The following is a 20353-nucleotide window of genomic DNA, read 5'->3' as shown; positions in this document are numbered from 1 at the left end:
TTTTCCATGTATGACTAATACAGGTACTGTATTGAAAAATATGTCTGATTATAATTATTATGGTTGCAGTTTTGAAACCGTTTTGGGTGACTATATTACAAACCTAAAAATAAAACGGCGTTAACAAGTAACTCAGTGTTTCAAGGCAACTGCACTGGAAGCAAAGTTTGGGCAATCTTCTCTTTTTGAAGGACGCTACAGTGTCACAGCTGTGCAAAATGAACTACAAGTAATTAAAACAGCTGCAATTTCAAATGACCCATGTAATCACAGAAAGTCGTGCTCGGAAAGCAAGAGAGAGCTGCGAATGAGTCCTAGACAAACAAGAAATGCACAGTAGACATTAAAGCCCTCACCACACGGTCGCTGTGTCGATAAAACCGCAAGTCAATTAGCTTAAATCGCCAAGATCACAAACATCCATCATCTATCGTGTTTGTTTTAGCCTAGCGTGACATTGTTTTAAAGCAACCGTGCTAACAGGAACCATTTTCTTCACGTATAAAAATAGCCGAGCTTGTTTTTTGAGGTACGTAGAGTACGAGTTTTTTTTGGGGGATTAATTTAACTGATGTGTATTGACTTTTGCACTTGACAAAGATGTTTTTTTATTTTCCAAATGTGTTGACAGATGGGTTGGAGCTTTTTTGTGCACCCTCGCCATGGCCATGTACTTTGTTGGTGTCTATGACAACTGCACAATCTGTGCCTCTGGTTGACTATTTTTCTTAGGTATTTTGCTACCAGTTTTCTTTTAATTGAATCAGGTTAGGGGTTAGGGTTAAGTCAATCCATTAGAACTAGACTGTAATTTCAAAAAGGAGCTGAAAATAAACTCGGGTTACCGTGTTTGGCAAAACTAGATATTGAATGATTTCATAACGGATCTTGATTGGATCTTTGAGATAGAATAATGTTGCCTATAAGAACGTCTTGCAAGCCACAGAGAAAGTTGAGCCAGCATAGATTTACTCCTTTGGAAGTAAACTTGGGAAAACAAAAAGTCATACTTTGAACAATATTCAACATCCTGATGAATTTGTTCAATGGGAACATCAGTTATGGCGCAAATGCGGTTGTCAAGTTTGAAATGAAGCAGCTGTGGGTAGGTTACATAATTCATTCTGTCTACAAGTTACATAATTAAACATATACGCTTCCTTGAAACGCATTTTCAGACAGATGTTCTTTTCACTGACCTGCATTTTACTTGGACACATTTGATGACGTGCATTAGGCTTGTCAATCACAAAGTAACTCATAGGAATTATTTAGATTGTTTCATAAACCCTACATCATGATTATCGGGTAATTAAAAAAAGTCAAACGTTAATTACTTCTGGTAGTTCCAAATTTTGCAAAGTGTCTCAAGTCTTCTGAGATTTAGTGCAAACAAGCACACCTCTCGCCCCTCCCAACCTGACTCTCTTCTGTGGACTATATTCATGCCTTTTGTATCATTGTTGGCAGTTTCGCAAAATTACTGTTGCACAACAGAAAAAAACTCGAGTCTCCGAGACAGGCTGCAGACTTTTCCTTTCACTCTCTTTCTCACGGAGCCAGCAGATATCCACTCAGGTGTTCGGCGTGAGGAAAACATTTCAACGTGTTTAACGGGAAGATTTTGTGTTTGTCTGCCTCTCTTTCATCGTCCTCTTCTGAGTCCGACGGTGCGGCGCTTTTATTTATTTCTGCTGTGACAGTTTGAAACGTATCATACAGTAATTGAATGAAGTCGGTTTTCTTTTGAAAGGCTTCTTTTACCTTGTTTGTTTGTGTCATGACACCAAGCTGTCAGCCCCCTCGCAAAAAAAAAAAGGATTTACCACGTCACGAGAACCGCTATGATCCCCGTAGCTGGTTCTTTTGCTTCTTCACAGCACAGATTGTTTGCTGTCCATTTTGTTCGCATGTCCTCGAGCATATCTTTTGCCGTGACCAAATGGAATTCTGTGTGACCTTCTTTAATTTAATACCTGCACATTTTTATCATCCAAAATGCAAACGTGGATAAAGATATGAGGCCAGAGATTCTGAATAGCGCCATCTAACGGTAACAGCATGACACTGCAGATGGCTGGAAAAGGATAAAGACGAAATAGACTGATTGAGTCGGGAGGTGAATGACAAGTTCAGGCATCCACGTGCTCTAATCACTGGCTGTTCCACTTAATTGATTGACCTTTAATTGTACATCTTGAGTATAAATCACATAATCAGTGCGGCGATTACCAGCACTCTTGCCATCTGACCCAAAGTATGGTGAAAGATCTTTGAAAAAAAGTGTATTAAATCACTTATTGCATTTATTTGGATTGGTAATTGACTAATCTATCAATTATTTTGACGATTAATCGAGTTAAAATATTCATTGGGTAAAAATACTGACTATAAATAGCACTGTGAAAAAGGGCAGCCATGTTATTGGAATTTTTGAGAAATGCAAAGAATGTTCCATTTATGCCATTAAAGCTATTTTTGTAGGAGACATGAGCAAGAGTGTGTACTGTTTTGCTCTGATTTGATTTTTTTTTTTTCCCCACCTGATTTTTTTCAAGCCATAACACACAAAAAATTCCGGATCCATCATTGCACTCAGGTTGAAGCGGCCATTCCGACCAAACTCAACATTTTGAAACTTTCATTTCAGGGAAATGTCAACATTGCCTCTGCATCTAAAAGCAATGACAAAAAATGTGTGCTCAAAGTATTTTTTCCTACTCCTGTGAGCATCTTTTTTTAGGACATTTATTGCAAATCAGTATGGAAGTGTAAAGAAGCTTTGACTATTGTTAATAGAACCTCATGGGCAGCTGTTTTAGTATTCATTGTTTTTCTGCTTTGCTTGGATTTGTATTAGCTCGGAGAAAATATGTATAATTTTTTTGGGCTGGCAGCCTCTCTATGGGAGGTTCCAAACTGCTTTCCCCTACAAATTTGGTCCTGCTTGGCTGTGACAATTTGTTTTGGTTAGGGCTGTTTTATTTCAGACTGATGTGATTCTTTTGTTTGGAATATCGAAAATAAATACATTGAAAAATAACATTCTACTTCAGTCACAAATTAGAAATAAAATGCAGGAAACACAGGTGCATACTTAGTTATGTTTTGTTTCATTGGCCTCAGAGAGAAGAAGGTGGATTGAGTTTTGAGTTTGGAATTAATTCTTTTTTGAAAAGTGTCGCATTTGTTTCTGAATAAAACGTTCACAATGACCGACACGTAATAAAAAACGGTTGAAGAATGCCGGTACTTCAAACATAACGATTATATTTCAAGGGTGAACCGATTAGTCGATTAAGCGACGATTGAGCATAACGACTGAGCGCTTGGCCTCTCTACCTTTGGATTTTCTGATCGATGCCGGTCTTAAAAGATTCATACCGGCGGTACCTTCAAGGAACGAGAGCAGCGGCTCAAAGTGAAATTCCATCTTAGTCGTGAAAATCTTTGATTTCCATTTGTTTCTTTAAACTGTCTATCAAAATGTGCCTTAACGTGAAACGAGTTTGTGCCACTTAGAAGCTTTCTCCTGCACTGAAAAATGATTGATATTATTATCAATGAATCGACTTTGACTCTCAACGAATCGACTTTGACTCGACTTTCATTATCGTGGTTCAATTCCCTAATTCAACGACATGAAGACGTGTGACCTCTCATTAACAAAATTTAAATATCAAGAGTTTTGTCATTTTCTGTTTTTTAGAAGACTTTTGTGATTACTTGTGCGGTTGTTTACGTTTTGAAGGCAATCTGAGTCATTTGCGTCAAGGTCTCATCTGTTTTCTTTTCAAATTCACATTCAAACCAATTATTTTCGTCCTCCTTTACGGATGTCTCACTTAACGTTCCCCTCAATTTCCTGTGTTTCATTTATTCCGCTAACCTCTTTTTCTTATCTTTCCTTGTCGCCTTCCACTTAATCCATGATCATATTTTTGTCCGTCTGTTCACCTCATCCATTCCCATGTTATTACCTCTCCCCATTTCCTCCCTCTCACTTTATTTCTACCTCATTGTGCTTTTTCATTTTTGCCTTTGCACACTTGCCATCTACCATCTTCACCCGCATCTTCCCTCATTGTTCGCCCACCGTCCTTTTTTTGTTACGATCTAAATCCATCCTGACTCGCATCTTTTTCCTTCTCGCTTCTATCCAGAGGGGAAGCGGCGGGCTACCAGCGCGTCTTGCAAGTGGATCTGGAGGTGAACGGGTTGATGGTGCCCGAAGGCGGCCGGGAGGTGACTTGGCAGGTGGAGTATCCGCTCACCCGCACCCAGACGAGTGAGGTGCAGACACTCATCCGCCTGGCACCGCAGGACCTGGGCGGCATTGTACCACTAGCCATGGTAAGCAGTTGGCAGCCGAGCCTTCAAATTCTCTTCACCCCACCAGTTCAAGACATGCGAGGCAACGCGAATATAATCTGAAAAAAAAAAAATCTCCGTCATTTTAGAATGCCACACCAAGTCAAGAAAAGAAATTCATTTGATGTACACTGTCCCTGTCAAATAAAAAACATTAAATTAAATTAAATTAAAATTGCCATGTAGCACTTTGAGATTCCTCCGAATGTAAAGTGCGTTATAAATATAATTCATTATTATTATTATTATTAAAATAAAATAAAATAAATGGTGGGAACCACGAATGACATCAATTAGCTCCGTTGCCGTCTCAAGGGCTCAGCGGTGCTTCTGTCGCTCTAAGGCCAGACGACTCGTTCAATAAAATCTCATCACTTTCCAACTGCTTCATTTTGGCACACGCTTGACAGCACAAACCAGGACTCGGGTCTTTTATATGTGCTGTAAAATCAAGGCAACCGTCATTAATCTGCCCCATACTGATATTAAGAGAATCGTGACTTGATTGACTACTGTAACTTTATTCAAATAAAAAGTGTCTTCACAAAGCAAGTAACATGCAGTAGACAAGCGGCAGGATCCGGTTTAATGCTGTAAGACGGATCCTATAGTTTCTAGCTACTATATTTTATATTTCCGTAACCTGCCTCGTGCCACGAGAGATCTGAACAGCGCGGGTGACGCAGCGCCAATCAGTTGGACGGCGGGAGACAAGGCGAAGGCGTTTTATTAAGCAACTTAAAAGGCGGAACATGTTGAGAACACGCCAAGTGAGAGCGGGCTACTTTTATCACATCCTTCCATGAATTTTTGATCTCGCTCTTGCTGCGCCGTGCTCTCTCATTAGGGAAGACATCCAGTGCGGGGCCCATATCGCTTTACCGTACATCCCAAATGCGATCATTAGGATTGTATTCCTAGATTCAGAAATCACCCCATTTCCGATTCAATCGATGCCAGCTGGCTGTTTCGTAATATAATCAGAGCCATTAGTAAGAAGCCCAACATTTGCTTTTTTTTTTTTCCCAGGCTTGATCGAGAGCATTTATCTCGAATAATTAGGGTTTGACCAAATGCTGCCCGCGCAAGATTGATGCCATAATCGTGATCGACTGAAAAAAAAAACGATGACAGTATAATTAACGGGCGACCGTGTCGAGAACCAGATAAGCCTGAAGGGGGGGGAACGCGCCACATGTACATAATTTACATGCTTGGATATTCCGGCAGCTTTGCATCACATAGATACACCTTGTTTTTTGAAAAAGAAACGTCAAAGCATAAACGGCTTATCCACTCGCATGTTAAGTTCCTCCGAGTCAGCATTCGGCGACCTCTGTGCGGCTGCAGTGCAACTTATAGCTTAATTAAATCCTGTTGTGCTTACACAGAGCTTTATTTTACCTCTCTGTCTTTTGCCCCCGTTATTTTAGAAACGTTATTTCTCATTCGTCTCGGGGCGGAGGTTGCTAAGCGTCGTCTGCGCGTTTGATAATCCTGAACAGCGACGTCTTGAGAGGAAGGGATGAAGACAAAGAGAGCAAACGAGAGGCCTTGTGAGCTTTGTATTTCTCTCACAGTTCACTTCAGAGCCTGGCGGGTTAGAAAGTTAAGACATGGCTGCCATAATATTAGCGTAGCTTCTCGAGATTGTTTCGTCAGCCTATAAGGGTTGTTGTGTGTCTAATGTAAAATGAAAGAAAGGTACATTAAACCTTTTGTGTGGAGGAAATAACCATTTAGATGTTCTTTAAAAGCACACAAACCTTATGGTGACACTCTGGCCATATAAATTCAAATTATATAAGAAAGTTTTGAGGGAGGCTACTAATGCGAAAAGCCTTCAATGTAATATGCCATCACTGGACTTTGATATAATTTAATCATGAGTGGCAATACAAGAGCTAAAAGGCATTCGCTGTATTTTCCTGAGATAAAAACGCAGTGACCTTAATTGACATGATCAGAACGACTGACCCGTCCAAAAATACTAGAACCGATTCCTTAGATTTAGATGAAAATATTTTCACAACACTTTCAAGAACTAGAGAGATTTTTGGCTAGCCAAATTAATTCACAGACTTGAACCCTATTGAGCATGTGTTTTTCCATCTCTACAATAAAACCCACCGCAATTATACAAATCTGTGAAACTTTCTATCCATCTACAAAAAAAAGTTTGCTTCTTTTATTTCGGCCAAGCTGCTTCTGAGCGCCAACAACTGCTCGGCTCATTTTCTCCAATATAGCCCTCTGTAGCATCTTTCACATCTTGACAGCATGAATGTGTTGAACTGGTGGGTGTTGCAGGGAGAGACTTCAACTAAATTCACATTCCAGCTTGCACCATTCATTTATCCCCCCTCCCCTATCAAGGCCATGGAATGCAGCCTCTGTAAACGCCAGTCAGACTTTAATTTGGAGCTATTCCTGTCCGTCCTATAATTTGTAGTTATGTTTGTTTGCGTACTTTTGCTGGCTGGGTTTGCTTAGCTCCCCCCTTCCGCCCCCCCCCCCGCCCCTCCCTCCCTATCAGCCACCCCCCACCCCGTCTTGTCAGTGCAGGTTCAAAGTGATTTATTGAACCGGAGGCGTATTGCACAGTGGAGCACTCTGAATGCGGACAGGTTTTATGAGGAGCAACTTATTTATCTTTGCTAACCTCTGCAGTTCCCTCCTTTATGTTAAGCAATTATCATAAAAAAAACACACAAAAAAAACCAAGAGGACTTCAGAGAGCACGTATTGTACTATCCCCAAATGTAGGAACCGTTTTATTCTCAAATCGGATCCATTCTGATTTTATCTTATGCAGTGTTAAATTGAACTGATTGAATTGGCACGGAAAAAAAACAGGTTGTATATTTTCCCACCGTTTACATAATAAACAAAACATAGGCTATTACACTAACCTAAAATGTCTTGCTTGTTGGAAATAAAGCTGACATAAAAAAAAAAAAAAAGGCAATAAGTTACATACAAACAACACATGACCTACTTGCTCTCGGTGCACTTTAAACGCTTTCAATATTTAATCTTTGTTAATGCAGCCAGCGCTCACAGAATACAATAACTAGGCCAACAGGTTGCGTCGTGAATCAATATGTAATTAATGAGCATAGAATAAATCACTTTAGCTCCTGATTTAATTTTTGTAATCAATAGCGGTGTTTCTTACTCCCGGTCATGGCAGAGTGCCCCTGAGCCCGCTTTTAAGTCTTTGGCGTGGAAAACAGCAAACGCTAGTAAGTGCCTGAGAAGAAATGTGCCTTTGAACATGCGCTCATAAAAATGCAACATGTATACAACATGATATATGGAAAGAGGTTTAATTGCAGACTCATGCTGCAAAAAGATTGTGCCTGAGTTAATTACATAATTTCTTGTGTTTAAAGCCCCCTGAAATCCGCTAATTAATTAAATGTTCCAATTCCGCTGAATGTAACTTACACCATCCATCCTCGAAAAGGAGACTGTTTGTCTTTTGACTGCGCTGGACCATAATTACTTAAAAAAAAAAAAGAAAGAAAACACTGCAACATTATTCGGTTTAGGTATTTTCTTCTGTGATTCTTTAGCACGCCACAAGAGGGCGCAGTATGTTCTACTCGTGGTATATTGTATGATTACGATAAACCACTGCGGGTAGCTTATTGGGTGACCAGATTTGTCACCACATTGACTTTGTTAGATTTTCGCAAGTATATTTGTAGGGTTGAGGTTTTTGGGAAAAATAAAAATAAACGCTCATGCTAACATTAGCTTACCAGGTCCCTCCAGTTAAATGTAGCTCATCACCACTGCCCAGTAATGAGACAGGAGGTGCCAAATGCTCTACAGCAATCCAGATAGCTAAATTGTTTTACAGCCTCAACACACCAAAAACGACATAGGGCGTCCCTGGTCAACATTTTCCGAGTCAGCATAGTTTACCGTTACGCCACTGCCCTGAAATTACATTCTGCAAAGACCTAACACTATGGCATCACCCGTCTTTGACCAAGGATCAAATTTAACCTCAGGTTTGATTCATGCTCCTGCCCTTGCTTTCATTTATCTGCAGAAAGCGGCTGAGGGTTGTTCTGTTTGATCCTGGCCGTGGTGCTATGCAGGTGGAAATGAACTTTTTATTGATAATTGATAGCTGTGAACCACTTTAGTACAGCAGGCAGTAAATACTGCAATCCTAGCCGTCATTCTGAGACGTGGGTTTCTCGAAGCAACCTGCTGCTTTGATTCGTGCATTCGCAGTCAAATGCTGATCTGCGGGTGTAATGATTGATTTCATAATGCTGCTTCTTACATGATGAACGTTCAGATTAAATCCTAACTACCCACTTACCGTAATTTTCGGACTATAAGTCGCGGTTTTTTTTCATAGTTTGGGTGGGGGGGCGACTTATACTCAGGAGCGATTTATATACATATATATGGGGTTTTTTCACTTTTTTGGGCATTTTATGGCTGGTGCGACTTATACTCCGGTGCGACTTATAGTCCGAAAATTACGGTATTTAAAGATGCTGCATGGACAAATTGAGAACACCTGCACATTAAAAGGAGTCCAAATTGCTCTTGACACTCTTGAATGTTTAGGAATGTCACTTTCGTGTGACGATCTGGGGCTGCTTTGTCACTCCAGGACCTGGATGACTTGCTGCGATTCGTTTCTGCTTTTTACCAGAAAATCCTGAGTCGAAGTTCATTTGGATGATCAACAATCTAAATGCGTTTAAAAAAAAAAAAAAAAAGGTTTTGGAGTGGCCAAGTCCAAACCCAGATTTGAATGTGCTGATTCTGAAATACTATGGCATAATCTTAAAAAAGGCTGATCATGCACGGAAATTTTAATTGAACACTTTAAATACTAGAACCATTGCCGTTATTCTCTGCACCACCGCAGGTTGTCGGTCCGGCATCCTTTATCTCAAACCCGATGCTCCCCGCCATTGCACCCCAGTTACCCAAAGGCATAACAAGATTTTTTTATCAGGTGCAGTATCCTATTGTTCTCCTCTGTCCACGATTGTGAGCTTGTTAAGATAAGCTGCCGGCTGAAGAGGAAGACATGCTTCTTGCCTTTGTCGGAGGGGTCCTGCGGTTCATATTTTGCTGGCATCACAAACGATGTGTGTTTTGCAATTTGGCAACACGGGTGTTTATCATGAGTCGGGTACAATCGGAGTGAAAATAAGATGTGCATTTCCGCTCCTCGTAACCGCGGGAGGGGTTTTTACTTTTGACGGCCAGACGGAGGGAAATTGGAGTGGAAAAAGGCTCTTGCTTTTTATGGCACTCCACTATGTTCTCTCACCGAATTTCTGGATGATGTGCCGGCTATTACTTACTCAATCAAAAATATTTTGTCTGGTTTCAAACGTCAGTATTGAATGCTCATTACTGGCCCTGTTTTTCATTGTGTTCTTACATCGGTAATGGCTTATTGAGTGGAAGCAGCCATCACAAAGGGACAAAACACAGCATACAAAGTGCACTTTTTTGTAGGTGCTTAATAGGCACACACTCAGAAATGTGTACGCTCAGTCTTACGATGCAATTATGAGAAAATGGGTTCATCGCTCAGCGGAGAAAATAGAGGAGGGTTGTTATGAGGGGATTGGGTTGTGAGATTGGAATTTAGTTGGAGAGAAATGTTTTAATTTCCTTTTAGACTCAACTCAAAAGAGGAAGATCTCCTTATATTTCATTCTGATCTGCAAATCAAAAGTTATCATGTTCAGTTGGCTTGTCTCTGTATTGAATCGGAATACGACCTATGTCAGAAAAGTTCCAGGACACGTGTTGATAAGCCTGGGAAAGTACCCAATTGCAGCAATGCAAAAATAGGCTGTCATGAATCATAATAATAATAACAAAGTCGCCTTTATGAATATGAGTCAAACTGTCTAGCTTTAAGCTTTAGAATGAAATCCCTCTTTTAAAAGGATCAGACAAAACCTTTTGCACACTGCTGTCAGAATTATTCCATTTCCTTTTTAGAAGACTTTTAGTGAAAGTGAGCCGCGATGAGCAACGCCGATCTTCCGCTAGCGTCGCGCCGGCGGCTCAAGGATTAACGCCATTGTCTTAATTGATCTCATTATCTCATTCCACCTCTTTAATGCTTTTCGCTTGTTAATGCATCTTGTGATATCGCTGAAATGAACGCCGTTTGACAGGAACTATAATTGTTTAGGTTTTTTTTATAATTTGAAATTGGCTCCTGCTGATTACTGCAGAAAGACTAGGCTCACATTCCGGAGGGTGATTAGGCCGATGAGACACAATAAGCATGCAATACACTTTATAAAATGACAAGAGCAATAAAATGTGAATATTTCTGTTTCATTTTGTAGGACACCGAAATCCTTAACACAGCCGTCCTCACCGGTCGAACGGTCGCCGTGCCCGTAAAGGTCGTCACCGTGGGAACGGACGGGGCGGTGTCGGATGTAACCGAGTCGGTGGAATGCAGGTCAACCGATGAGCAAGTTATCAAGGTAAGCAGGGTGTTCTTTCTTTCTTTCTTTCTTTCTTTCTTTCTTTCTTTCTTTCTTTTTTGTTTATAAATATTTATTTATTTATTTTATTTGTTAATTATATATTTTTTATAATTTTAATGATTGTTTGTTTATCAATTTATTTATTATTACATTAGTTAAATATATTTTATTTAACAAAAAAGTCAGGCCACAGCCTTGGCTGATTTCAAGGAGTTACTATTCAGCCTATCGGAGTGACACATCAGCTTTCTTGCGGGTTTTAATCATCTACTTAAGTGTAACACTACACACAATGACAGTGACTTCGCTTCATTTAAAATCTCCCTCGCATACTTAAGTCATATCGGTGGATCAATTGCATTGAGTTCATTGCTCTGAGGGACTGGAAATCGAATTGCCGGTGGAAGATACGTGTTGAATCAAATGATTAAGTCAAATATTGATCTAGCGGGTAAGCATGTTGTGTTTTTATTCAAAGTGAAATTTGCCTAAAATTTAACTTTGGTGAAATACACATACGGACTAGTTTAGTCAGTCAAGCCGCTTTTCAGATCCCCCAAAAATTCATAAAATTAAATGCGTGCAACAAAACCATTCTACAGTAGCTAAAGTCTCCAGTAGTCCTCATATGACACGTTTATCATTTTAACAGTCAAATTGTCAATTTTCAATACGATGAAAGTCTGTTTTGTTTTAAGCACGGTAATCATTTTGTCAGGAACTCAACATCCAAAACAGTGGGTTGGAACCCAAGGTGTCAGTTTTATTCTCTCATGTTTTGACACCGTCGCCGAATCATTCTGCCAAGTTGTATGCAAAGAAGTCAGATGACACACTGAGTCTTATTTGTTCCAAACATTTGTGTGTGTTGTCCAAACTATGATGCCGGTGTTTGAAATGAAATGACAAATGTAATTTTTTTTGTTGGACAGATTGTTAAGTATTTGATTGGAACGCCTGATGAGGAGATTCTGGTGTTTTGAAGAGAAGGAAGAAAGACATCTATGATGTTGTGTGTTATTTTGTCTCCATATTGGAAGCGCATCTAAGAACATCAGCCCACTTGGTTGTAGTTCGAATTCATTCTACCATTCACCAATTTAGCTTGAGCTTATGTTTTTCTTTCTAGTTGGATCAGACACGTCTGGGGGTTGGTTTTTTTTCCAGCTCCATCTGCTGCGTTGGATCGTAGTCATCGTTCTTGCTACACAAACACAAACACATGCTCGAGAAATCCATTTCACAAAGTCGTAGATTGCAAACTGTAATATTGTTTTTTTGTCACTTTCTTGTCTTGGCCAGATTCCATCATTTAAATTTTTTTTCGTCTTCCCCACAGGTGTCCGAGAGATGCGACTACGTGTATGTGAACGGGAAAGAAACGCGAGGAAAGAACAAGGTGATGCTCAACTTCACCTACAGTTTCCTGAGCGCACAACTGGAGATGAGCGTGTGGATGCCCCGCCTCCCTTTACTCATCGACGTGGCCGACCCGGAACTCAATCAAGTCAAAGGATGGAGGGTGCCCGTCGCTACCGGACAAAGACGGTCAGACGTGTTCTTAATCCTTGGGACACAGATTTATGTGTTTCTAAAAATTTTCGTCAATTTATTTGTATTTTCATTTCAGTTTAGATGGACCACTTTGAAAATAAGATTTGTCGTATTTGTGGGTAGCAAATCATAATTTTGTTCTTAATGTCCCATTATATTGCTTTTCCTAATTTCTGCAGACTCCACTAGGGGGCACTCTAACACAAATACACCCCCTCCCATTCCCCACCCTCCTTTGCCTAAGGCTGATCGGGGATTACATCATAGCATTGAGGATGCATACGATAACAGATGCGTTGATAACAGATCATCTCACGTCGCATATGGAAAAGCGTCGACCTTATGTTCACAACTGTCTCATTTAACCGTCGGAATCTTTGATCATCTATTCATCACCCCTCAACATGACCTGACCTCAGGCATTACTCTGAATTCATTTTCGACTGTCGAGCCCGTTATCGGAGTTAAGCCAAGCGATAGGACAGCAGCATGTTAACCTGTCAGCCTGTTGGTCTGCTCAAATGGCTGTGACTCGTTAGACTTAATGGAAACTGTCACCCCCCCCGACATCAGCACCCCTTCCCCCCCCCCTCGCCAATACCCCACCCCCCTCTTGGACCACCGGATTGCAGGCAGAACCATAATTTTACCTTTTGCGTAATTTTAAACTAATATTTACCGTATTTTTCCAGTTTATACAGTGCATTCGTGCACATGAAGGGAAACAAACCAGGACAGTAAATGGGTCAAATTTTAACTTCAATTTGACAAATATTTAAATTCAAAGATTTTTAAGTGCCGAAAAAAACGGAATACGGTACGTATTTTTACGTATTTATGCTAAAGCTGTAGATTGTGTTAGACAGTTACATAAAAGGCCAATGTGGGCATTTGAGATTACAAAAACTAGTCTTTATAAACAGAAAGAATAGACAAGAAAATTGTATCAAGGAACACCATGTTTGCCTTTGTAAAAATAAAATAATTCCGTCTTCCAAAGGGTACATGCCAGGGGCGGAATAAATGGCAGAGAAATTGCAAAATATTAGGTGCCCTTTAGAACAAAATGAGAATGCAAGCACAGCAGCAGGTTGCTTTCTTTTGGACTATTTGGGCGGTCAGGAATCCAGCGAGCGCCACGACAGATCAGAGAGGCTTTAGTTATAATAATGTCACAGAAACCAAAAGGACGTTGACCCCTCGGAAAACAACCTTTAGTAGATTATGCTTAATGTAAACTCGCTCTTGCTTCAGGTATGACGAGGACACTGCCGCTGAGGACAAGACGGAAAACTCCTGTGTGCCTCAGTACCAGAGCAGCAAACTGCAAGTTCTTACCCATTTTGTCTCGGAAAATGAAGAAGACACGACTGAGGACGATGAGCAAGGTCAGCAGAACTTCCTGCTAGGCAGTGACTGGCAGGTGGATGTGACGCAACTGGTGAAGGACTCACTCAGGGTGGACGACCCGAAGATTGCGCAACTGTGGGAGGGTCAAGTCGTGATTGGACGAAGCGCCGGAATGACCAAAATACAGGTAGTGTGCTTTTGTTTTTGTTCGATAACCCTACTCCCAAACTAAGCAAGTGTTGTTTTGCAGGTACTGTCTCCTCTGACCTCGTTGGTCCTGGGCGAGAGGACGGTCAAGGTGCTGGATGACAAAGTGAGTGTGACAGAACTGGGGGTCCAGTTGGTTTCTGGACTCTCCTTGTCGCTGCACCTCAGCCCGGGGAGCAACAGCGCCATTGTCGCCACCGCAAGCACGCAGGAAGTCATTGAAGCAGCCCAACAGGTAAGCACCCCTTTTTGTTTTTTTTATGAGTATGCACCGTATCGCCACTTTATGTTTAGATAAGTTCAAGTGGTGGAGATAATTAAAGCTGCGTTATTTTTTTTTTTATTCTCATGATTAACTTTACATTGGGGCCCTTTGATTTGCATATACAATCAGTGAACATCTCTGTTATTGTGATCATTATCATTTCAAATGGCACGAGGCAACTGACTTTGCCCTTAGAGAGAAAAGGATATGTCTTGAGGAGATATTTTCTCCGATTTCCTTCTCTCTCATATAATTAGGATGCACTTGCAATTCACTATTTCCCCTTTCCTTGTGTTTTTTTTTTAAGCAATGTGCATATGATTGTTTTTCAGAGTTATTTTCAGGGTTTGTTTGCATACTGGGTTACCGAAGCCTTGGTGAGGGTTCAGACCAAACAGTTCCCTTTTTTTTTTTTTTTTTACGTTTTGCTTCCATGTAACGTAAGATGGATAAAAATGGAAGAAAAAAAATCAATCTGATCATATAAAATGAACTGTCCATATTATTTCCCTAGGAGTCCTTCATCAGCGCCTGGCTACAGTTTAGCGATGGTTCCATGACTCCACTGGAGAATTACAACCCGGCCCATTTCACCCTGACAGCCACCTCGCTGGACGAGCGGGTGGTGGTAGCCCAGCGTAACGCAGCGTGGAGGTGGCCGGTCATCGTGGCGAAGGGCGAAGGTCAAGGTTTGCTTGTACGTGTTGAAATGAGCATGTCCGACACTTGCCAGAATGGAAAGAAGCGTGCCAGTATTGCCACCGGGATGGCCAACGTACAGGTGAGGTTCGGAGGACCCGAGGAGCTCTATAAACGTTCAGGTGAGCGACCCACACGGCCCGATACGCCTTATTACGGCGGATCGATCTCGGACATGGAAACCGGCTTGGTTAACCGTGGAGCTACTACCATTAGAGGTCACGTCCCGGTGAGAGCCAATGGGGGTCGTCTGTCTGCAGACACTGGGGGGAAAATCCAAAGTGACTTCTCAGACTATCCGGACCAGGTGGAGCATCCACGTAGTCGCAGCACCGATGATGATCTGCCCACCCGAAGAGCCATGACCGACCTGGAGATCGGAATGTACGCCCTGTTGGGAGTCTTCTGCCTGGCCATCCTTGTATTCCTCATCAACTGCATCTCTTACACGTATAAATATCGAAGCAAGCATCTGTCTCTCGAGGCTCCGGAGACCATGCCCCATTCCCACGATTGGGTCTGGTTGGGCCAAGAGGAGGGCCTCTGCCTGCAGCGACAGCAACTGGACGAGCAGGGCTGCACCCCCGAGGAAGGTAGCCAATTATTGAACGGCGGCGCCCAGCATCCAGGCGGAGGTCGGGATCCCAGAAGCGAGTCGCTCAATTCCCCTACCACCAAGAGAAAGCGAGTGAAATTCACTACTTTTTCCAACATCAAATCCAGTAACGGATGTCCCGTGCTGAGCCCGTTAGCATTAATGCAAACCAGTGAGATCAAGTGGGTTTGTCCGGACATTGAGCTTGGGGACTCCAAGGATCTTAGGAACTACATGGAAAAGTTAAACGAGAACGCCATCAAGAACATTGCCTGAAAGCCGGTCGTCCATTCCGAGAACTTAAAAGTGAAACTCACCCGAATGCCTTCGGAATGATGAAGGGAAGTCAAAGGAAATAAGGTGAGGAAGAAACCAAACATTGGTTCTTCTTTCCCCGCACCAGACCGGAACTTTAGACCCGCGACGGCACTAAGAAACTCAAAAGCGAGCGACCGCGATAAATTATTCGCCGCAGCACCACAACAAAAAGACAAAATGTGATCTTGATATTGTTGCTTAACTTAAATGTACGTTCTTTGTATTTAATTGAGGTTCCGTTTCATATTCTGTGCGTCTTGTAATTTGCTTTCTTTATTTTTGATATCATCAAACTTTTAATTGTACTATATTGTTTGTGCTCTGCTTGCTATTGCAGAGTTGCTGTATGCCCTGTACTGCAAAACGCCAATTATAGATTCTTGGAGGGATTTTCTACCTGCTATATAAATGCAAAGTTTTATTTAGCGAGATTATATGTATAGTAACAATTTGTATAAATACATTTCTTTTTTTTTCTTCTTTTTTTCTTTGTTACCAGAAACCAGATCAATGCATGATGTTATGGAGGAATGTGTGTTGGATCTGGTAACTGGAATGAAGGTGTGTAGATACGGAATATCCTTGGGCACATGTCAGTATGGTATTGTAAAAATTAGTTTTGGGTTGGCCTCTGTATGTTTGAATTGTGTTTTTTGCCCTTTAGATAACGATTCCCCTTTTGATTCCGTTGCGTCACTCAATAGAAGTCAACTAATTTGACGCATTTTACGTCAATAAAAAAAAAAAAAAAAAAAACGGATTATGATTTAGAGCATCATAGACAATCTCTTATTTATAAGAAGTCTGTACCATCTGTGTGGCCCAAGTTACACACTTAAAGAACTATATGTGACATTTTGGACGCCTGGAAAAAAAAAAAAAATAGTCATGACAGTGAATAAACAAACAATCGCTAACTGTGAAACGTGGCCTCGTCACTCATCCTGTCACGCGTGCGTCAAGATGGTCCTTCCTAAATGAATTGTGTCTGAAGGTGACTTCTCTCTGTCACACTGATATGTGATTCATTGGTCTAGCTATAATTTATCAGGCTGTCCGCTTGTATTTTGGGTTGTTTGACGGGAAAATTCTTCTTCGTCAGAAAACTGTCCATTTTTTCCCTCAGGATATTCCACATGAAAATGTTTTATTTGTAGGAAGAAATTATTTAAAAAAAAGAAGAAAGGTCGGAATAATGTTAAATTAATATTTGGAAATAAGTTAACCATAAGGACAAATGCTTGAAACTCATGTAACCTTCACAGATAATTAGTTTCCTTGCAGACTATCAAAGAGCAGGTCTTCTTCGTCAAAGGGCAAACTAATTTGAGATTTCCATCTTATTCCATGTTAATGTGGCATTTTCCATGCAACTCATGTAACATTGAGGTGAAATCAACGCAAGGACTGAACAAAGTAGGTAAAAAAAAAAGTCTGAACTTGGGTTGACAGTGTTTCTGTCCGAAACAGCCCCCCATTCAGCATTAACCTTCCTCCACTTGTGCTCAGACCTTCATCCTGAAAATGGCAGGTAGTCAACGCCCTGACAACTCATCAGTTATAATGAGTCAGACGCCCGTCACCACAACAAACTCTGCCGGCACCCCGCTGATTTTCCCTGCGGTTGCCATACCAACACTCCTGAACCCATCGGACAAGGAACGCTAATTAAAGTGGACGCTCCAAAACGAACTACACGCTTTACTATGAAGAAGTAGAAGCACATTTGTCATTTTTAACCACCAGAGTTGAAAACAGTGTAATTCCACAATAATCGTCGTTCATTATAATGAGAACGCAAGTCATTTTTAGCTCCAGTTGTTTCCAAACATATTTCGGCACGCTCCCTCCACCAACACATTTCTGCTTACATTATCGCTGATGATATTTTTATTTCTACTTCTGTCTTTTCTAGTGTCTTTGGGGAGTCCGGGAGGGGTAATGATATGTATTCTGGATCCCCTTGTGTAGTAATAATAATAATAATAACGAGGACTTGTGAGTGTGTCGGTATTTTCGACACAATGTCACACTAACAGAAAGTTTCGGAACAAGACTTATACGATCATGCGTTTATAATCAAAAAATCAGATTCCAGAAAGTAGGAAGCCATGCCGCAGTTTGGTTTTCGCCGCACGTGCTTCTCATCAACCAGCAGATAAACAAGCTAGCTCCGAGGACTTTGTTTACCTGACGGCTCAGTTGATTAGAAGCACCTGTTTTTCACCCCTGCTGTTTTTCCAGTTTCAGTCTGTTCAGTTTTTGTTCCAAACGCAAAAAGACTCTCAAAGATAACACTGTCAGTAAGCTTCACTTCAATCTAACAAAGCTGCAAACTGGAAAAGAAAATCTTGAAGGACATTTTTTATCTCACTGTTTTCTGTTATCTTATTTCATACTGTGGCCAGTTATGTTTTTCGACCAGAAGTCTCATTTTGTGCAAATATTCTGTTTACCCTTTAGCCTGGTTGCTGTATTTGTATGCAAACAATTTAAAAATTCCCTTTCAGGTGGAATGTGTATATAATTCTGCTTCATCGTAAATATTCCCAAACAACAAAGAAGGATGTTGATGCTTCCTACACAAACTATGGCAAGGATAACATTTCTTTCTGTTAAGTAGGTGTTTGCGTGTGTTTGTGTTTGCAGTTGCGGATCAGAAATTATTGGCTTGTCTTTTTTTTTTTCCGACTGTGTAAAGGATAAAAAGGATAAACAATGCCAACAGGAAGATGTGCACACAGTCATAAGAATGAGGTCTCTTGAGATAGAGGAAATGTTTGAGCTTTTTTTTTTTCTCAAACAAGGATTTTTTCGCAAACAAGTCGTCTGCGTTCCTGCTGTGGAAGAACTGCAAAGTGACAAGATCTCATATGCATTCTCTCATTTCATTGAATTCTGTGGTGTATTCCTCAAGTATTCCTGTGTGTAGTTATGACAGTTTAGATAGTTATTTAAAAGAAAATGTTCAATTTAAAACACAAATTTGAGACTGTAATCGCGAGGAGGTGCAAGTTAACAGGTTGAAATGTACAAGAGTGGGACCCACTTGAAGTTCAAGATGTTGTGTGCCATGCAGACTTTATTTTCCTCCACACAGGACAAAAAGAATATCAATCTGATTGTCGTCAGTGAAAGAAAGTACAAAACAGTAAGGGCCTCGAAATTGAACCCTGTGGAACACCAACAACGATTGGACAGTTTGGGAAATGACACCAAGATAAATAATTTTATGAAGAATTGTACAGCTCAATTGACTTTTTAAATAATAATAATAACCAAATGTGGTTGCACAAGTGTGCACGTTGTGTCCATGTCCCTTTTGCGCATTGAGAGCAAAGAGGCTCTGTGTTTAATGTTCCGTTCAAAATTGATCCGATGGCGGGTGTCCCCTCCCCCTCCAAAATGTCAAGCCTACTCGTCTTGATGTTCCCTTATTGATTTATCAAATTATAGTCTGGCTATGAGAGGTGACAAGTAACATTACCACTAAAATGAAAGGGAGGACATTGTATTTTTCATGGCACCGGATGCTTCTTGCTCCAAATCAATACAGCAGCCTCCTCGCAGCCGGGCATCCAAAGAGCGCTCTGACAAATCCCGGCAGTGTTTTTGAGTCTTTTTAGCTCAAACGTGAAAAAGAATCCATTTTTTCTCGTGTGATTTGTATGTTGGTAGGGGGGTGTTAATGTGGCATGTTCATTATGTTAGCGGTGACTATTTTCTTTAGTGCTCACTCTGCCATTTAAACATTGATTTGCACCTCTGCCATTGTGTCAAAAACCTTTTACTTCATTCTCTCCAACAAAGAGAACCCAAGTTTATTGAAATGCAAATTGCAAAAAAGAAAGAAAAACAGCCTAGATATTCAAACGTCGCCAATTATCCGGGGACCAGTCGAGTCTCGACAACTTACCAGTTGTCCAAAATGAATCGACGTCGTTCTTCGAGTGTCTGCAAAAATGACAGATAGCATCTGCTTGTTCAAAAAAGTTGAGCCAACTCCCAGTGAGAATCTATTAGCAAAACAAATCAAGCTCCTGGTTGTTGGATTTGAACAGATGGAGGAAGAAATTTTTGTCAATATATTTCGACATTGTAGGACTTGGCAAGAATTTTAGGATTAAACAGACGCTTGCAAAACTTTTTACATTGACAGGATGAAGGGACAGAAATAATGGCAAGAAAATGAAAACACTTTCGCCTCCCAATTTCCAACGCAACACTGTGCAATGACAGTTTACCGCCACTGAACTCAGGGTGGCCCCATTTGATAGTGTCACATGAATCCCCATAGTAGACTATCTACGGGTTGTCAGATGAAAGCAGAAGTCAACCACCTGCTGGGCGCAAGCATGCCGCTGTTTGATCGCCGCAACCTGTCCTACACAATAACGCCGATATGCTCAAATGGCATATCTCAAAAACAACAGAAGAGCTGTCCTTGTCTTGCATAAAATGGCGCAAGCAGCGCACCAATCGCGTCCAGAC

General features: G+C 41.0%; 1 protein-coding gene across 3 annotated transcripts in view; it reads left to right on the top strand.

Moving 5' to 3' along the window:
* si:dkey-112m2.1 (transmembrane protein 132C) overlaps nucleotides 1-16787 on the top strand; it is an 85612-nt gene extending 68825 nt beyond the window's left edge. For all 3 annotated transcript variants that reach the window (XM_037265992.1, XM_037265991.1, XM_037265994.1), the window contains 6 exons: nucleotides 4164-4353; nucleotides 10728-10871; nucleotides 12214-12422; nucleotides 13683-13965; nucleotides 14029-14220; nucleotides 14765-16787. In XM_037265992.1, coding sequence (XP_037121887.1) covers nucleotides 4164-4353; nucleotides 10728-10871; nucleotides 12214-12422; nucleotides 13683-13965; nucleotides 14029-14220; nucleotides 14765-15820 — 2074 coding nt within the window. In that variant the 3' untranslated portion in view covers nucleotides 15821-16787. The remainder of the gene's footprint in view (nucleotides 1-4163; nucleotides 4354-10727; nucleotides 10872-12213; nucleotides 12423-13682; nucleotides 13966-14028; nucleotides 14221-14764) is intronic.
* The last annotated feature ends 3566 nt before the right edge of the window (nucleotides 16788-20353 follow it).

The sequence above is a fragment of the Syngnathus acus genome, chromosome 12 (genome assembly GCF_901709675.1).
Source record: "Syngnathus acus chromosome 12, fSynAcu1.2, whole genome shotgun sequence".
NCBI classification, from domain to species: Eukaryota; Metazoa; Chordata; class Actinopteri; order Syngnathiformes; family Syngnathidae; genus Syngnathus; species Syngnathus acus.
This window is presented reverse-complemented; position numbering and strand designations above follow the sequence as displayed.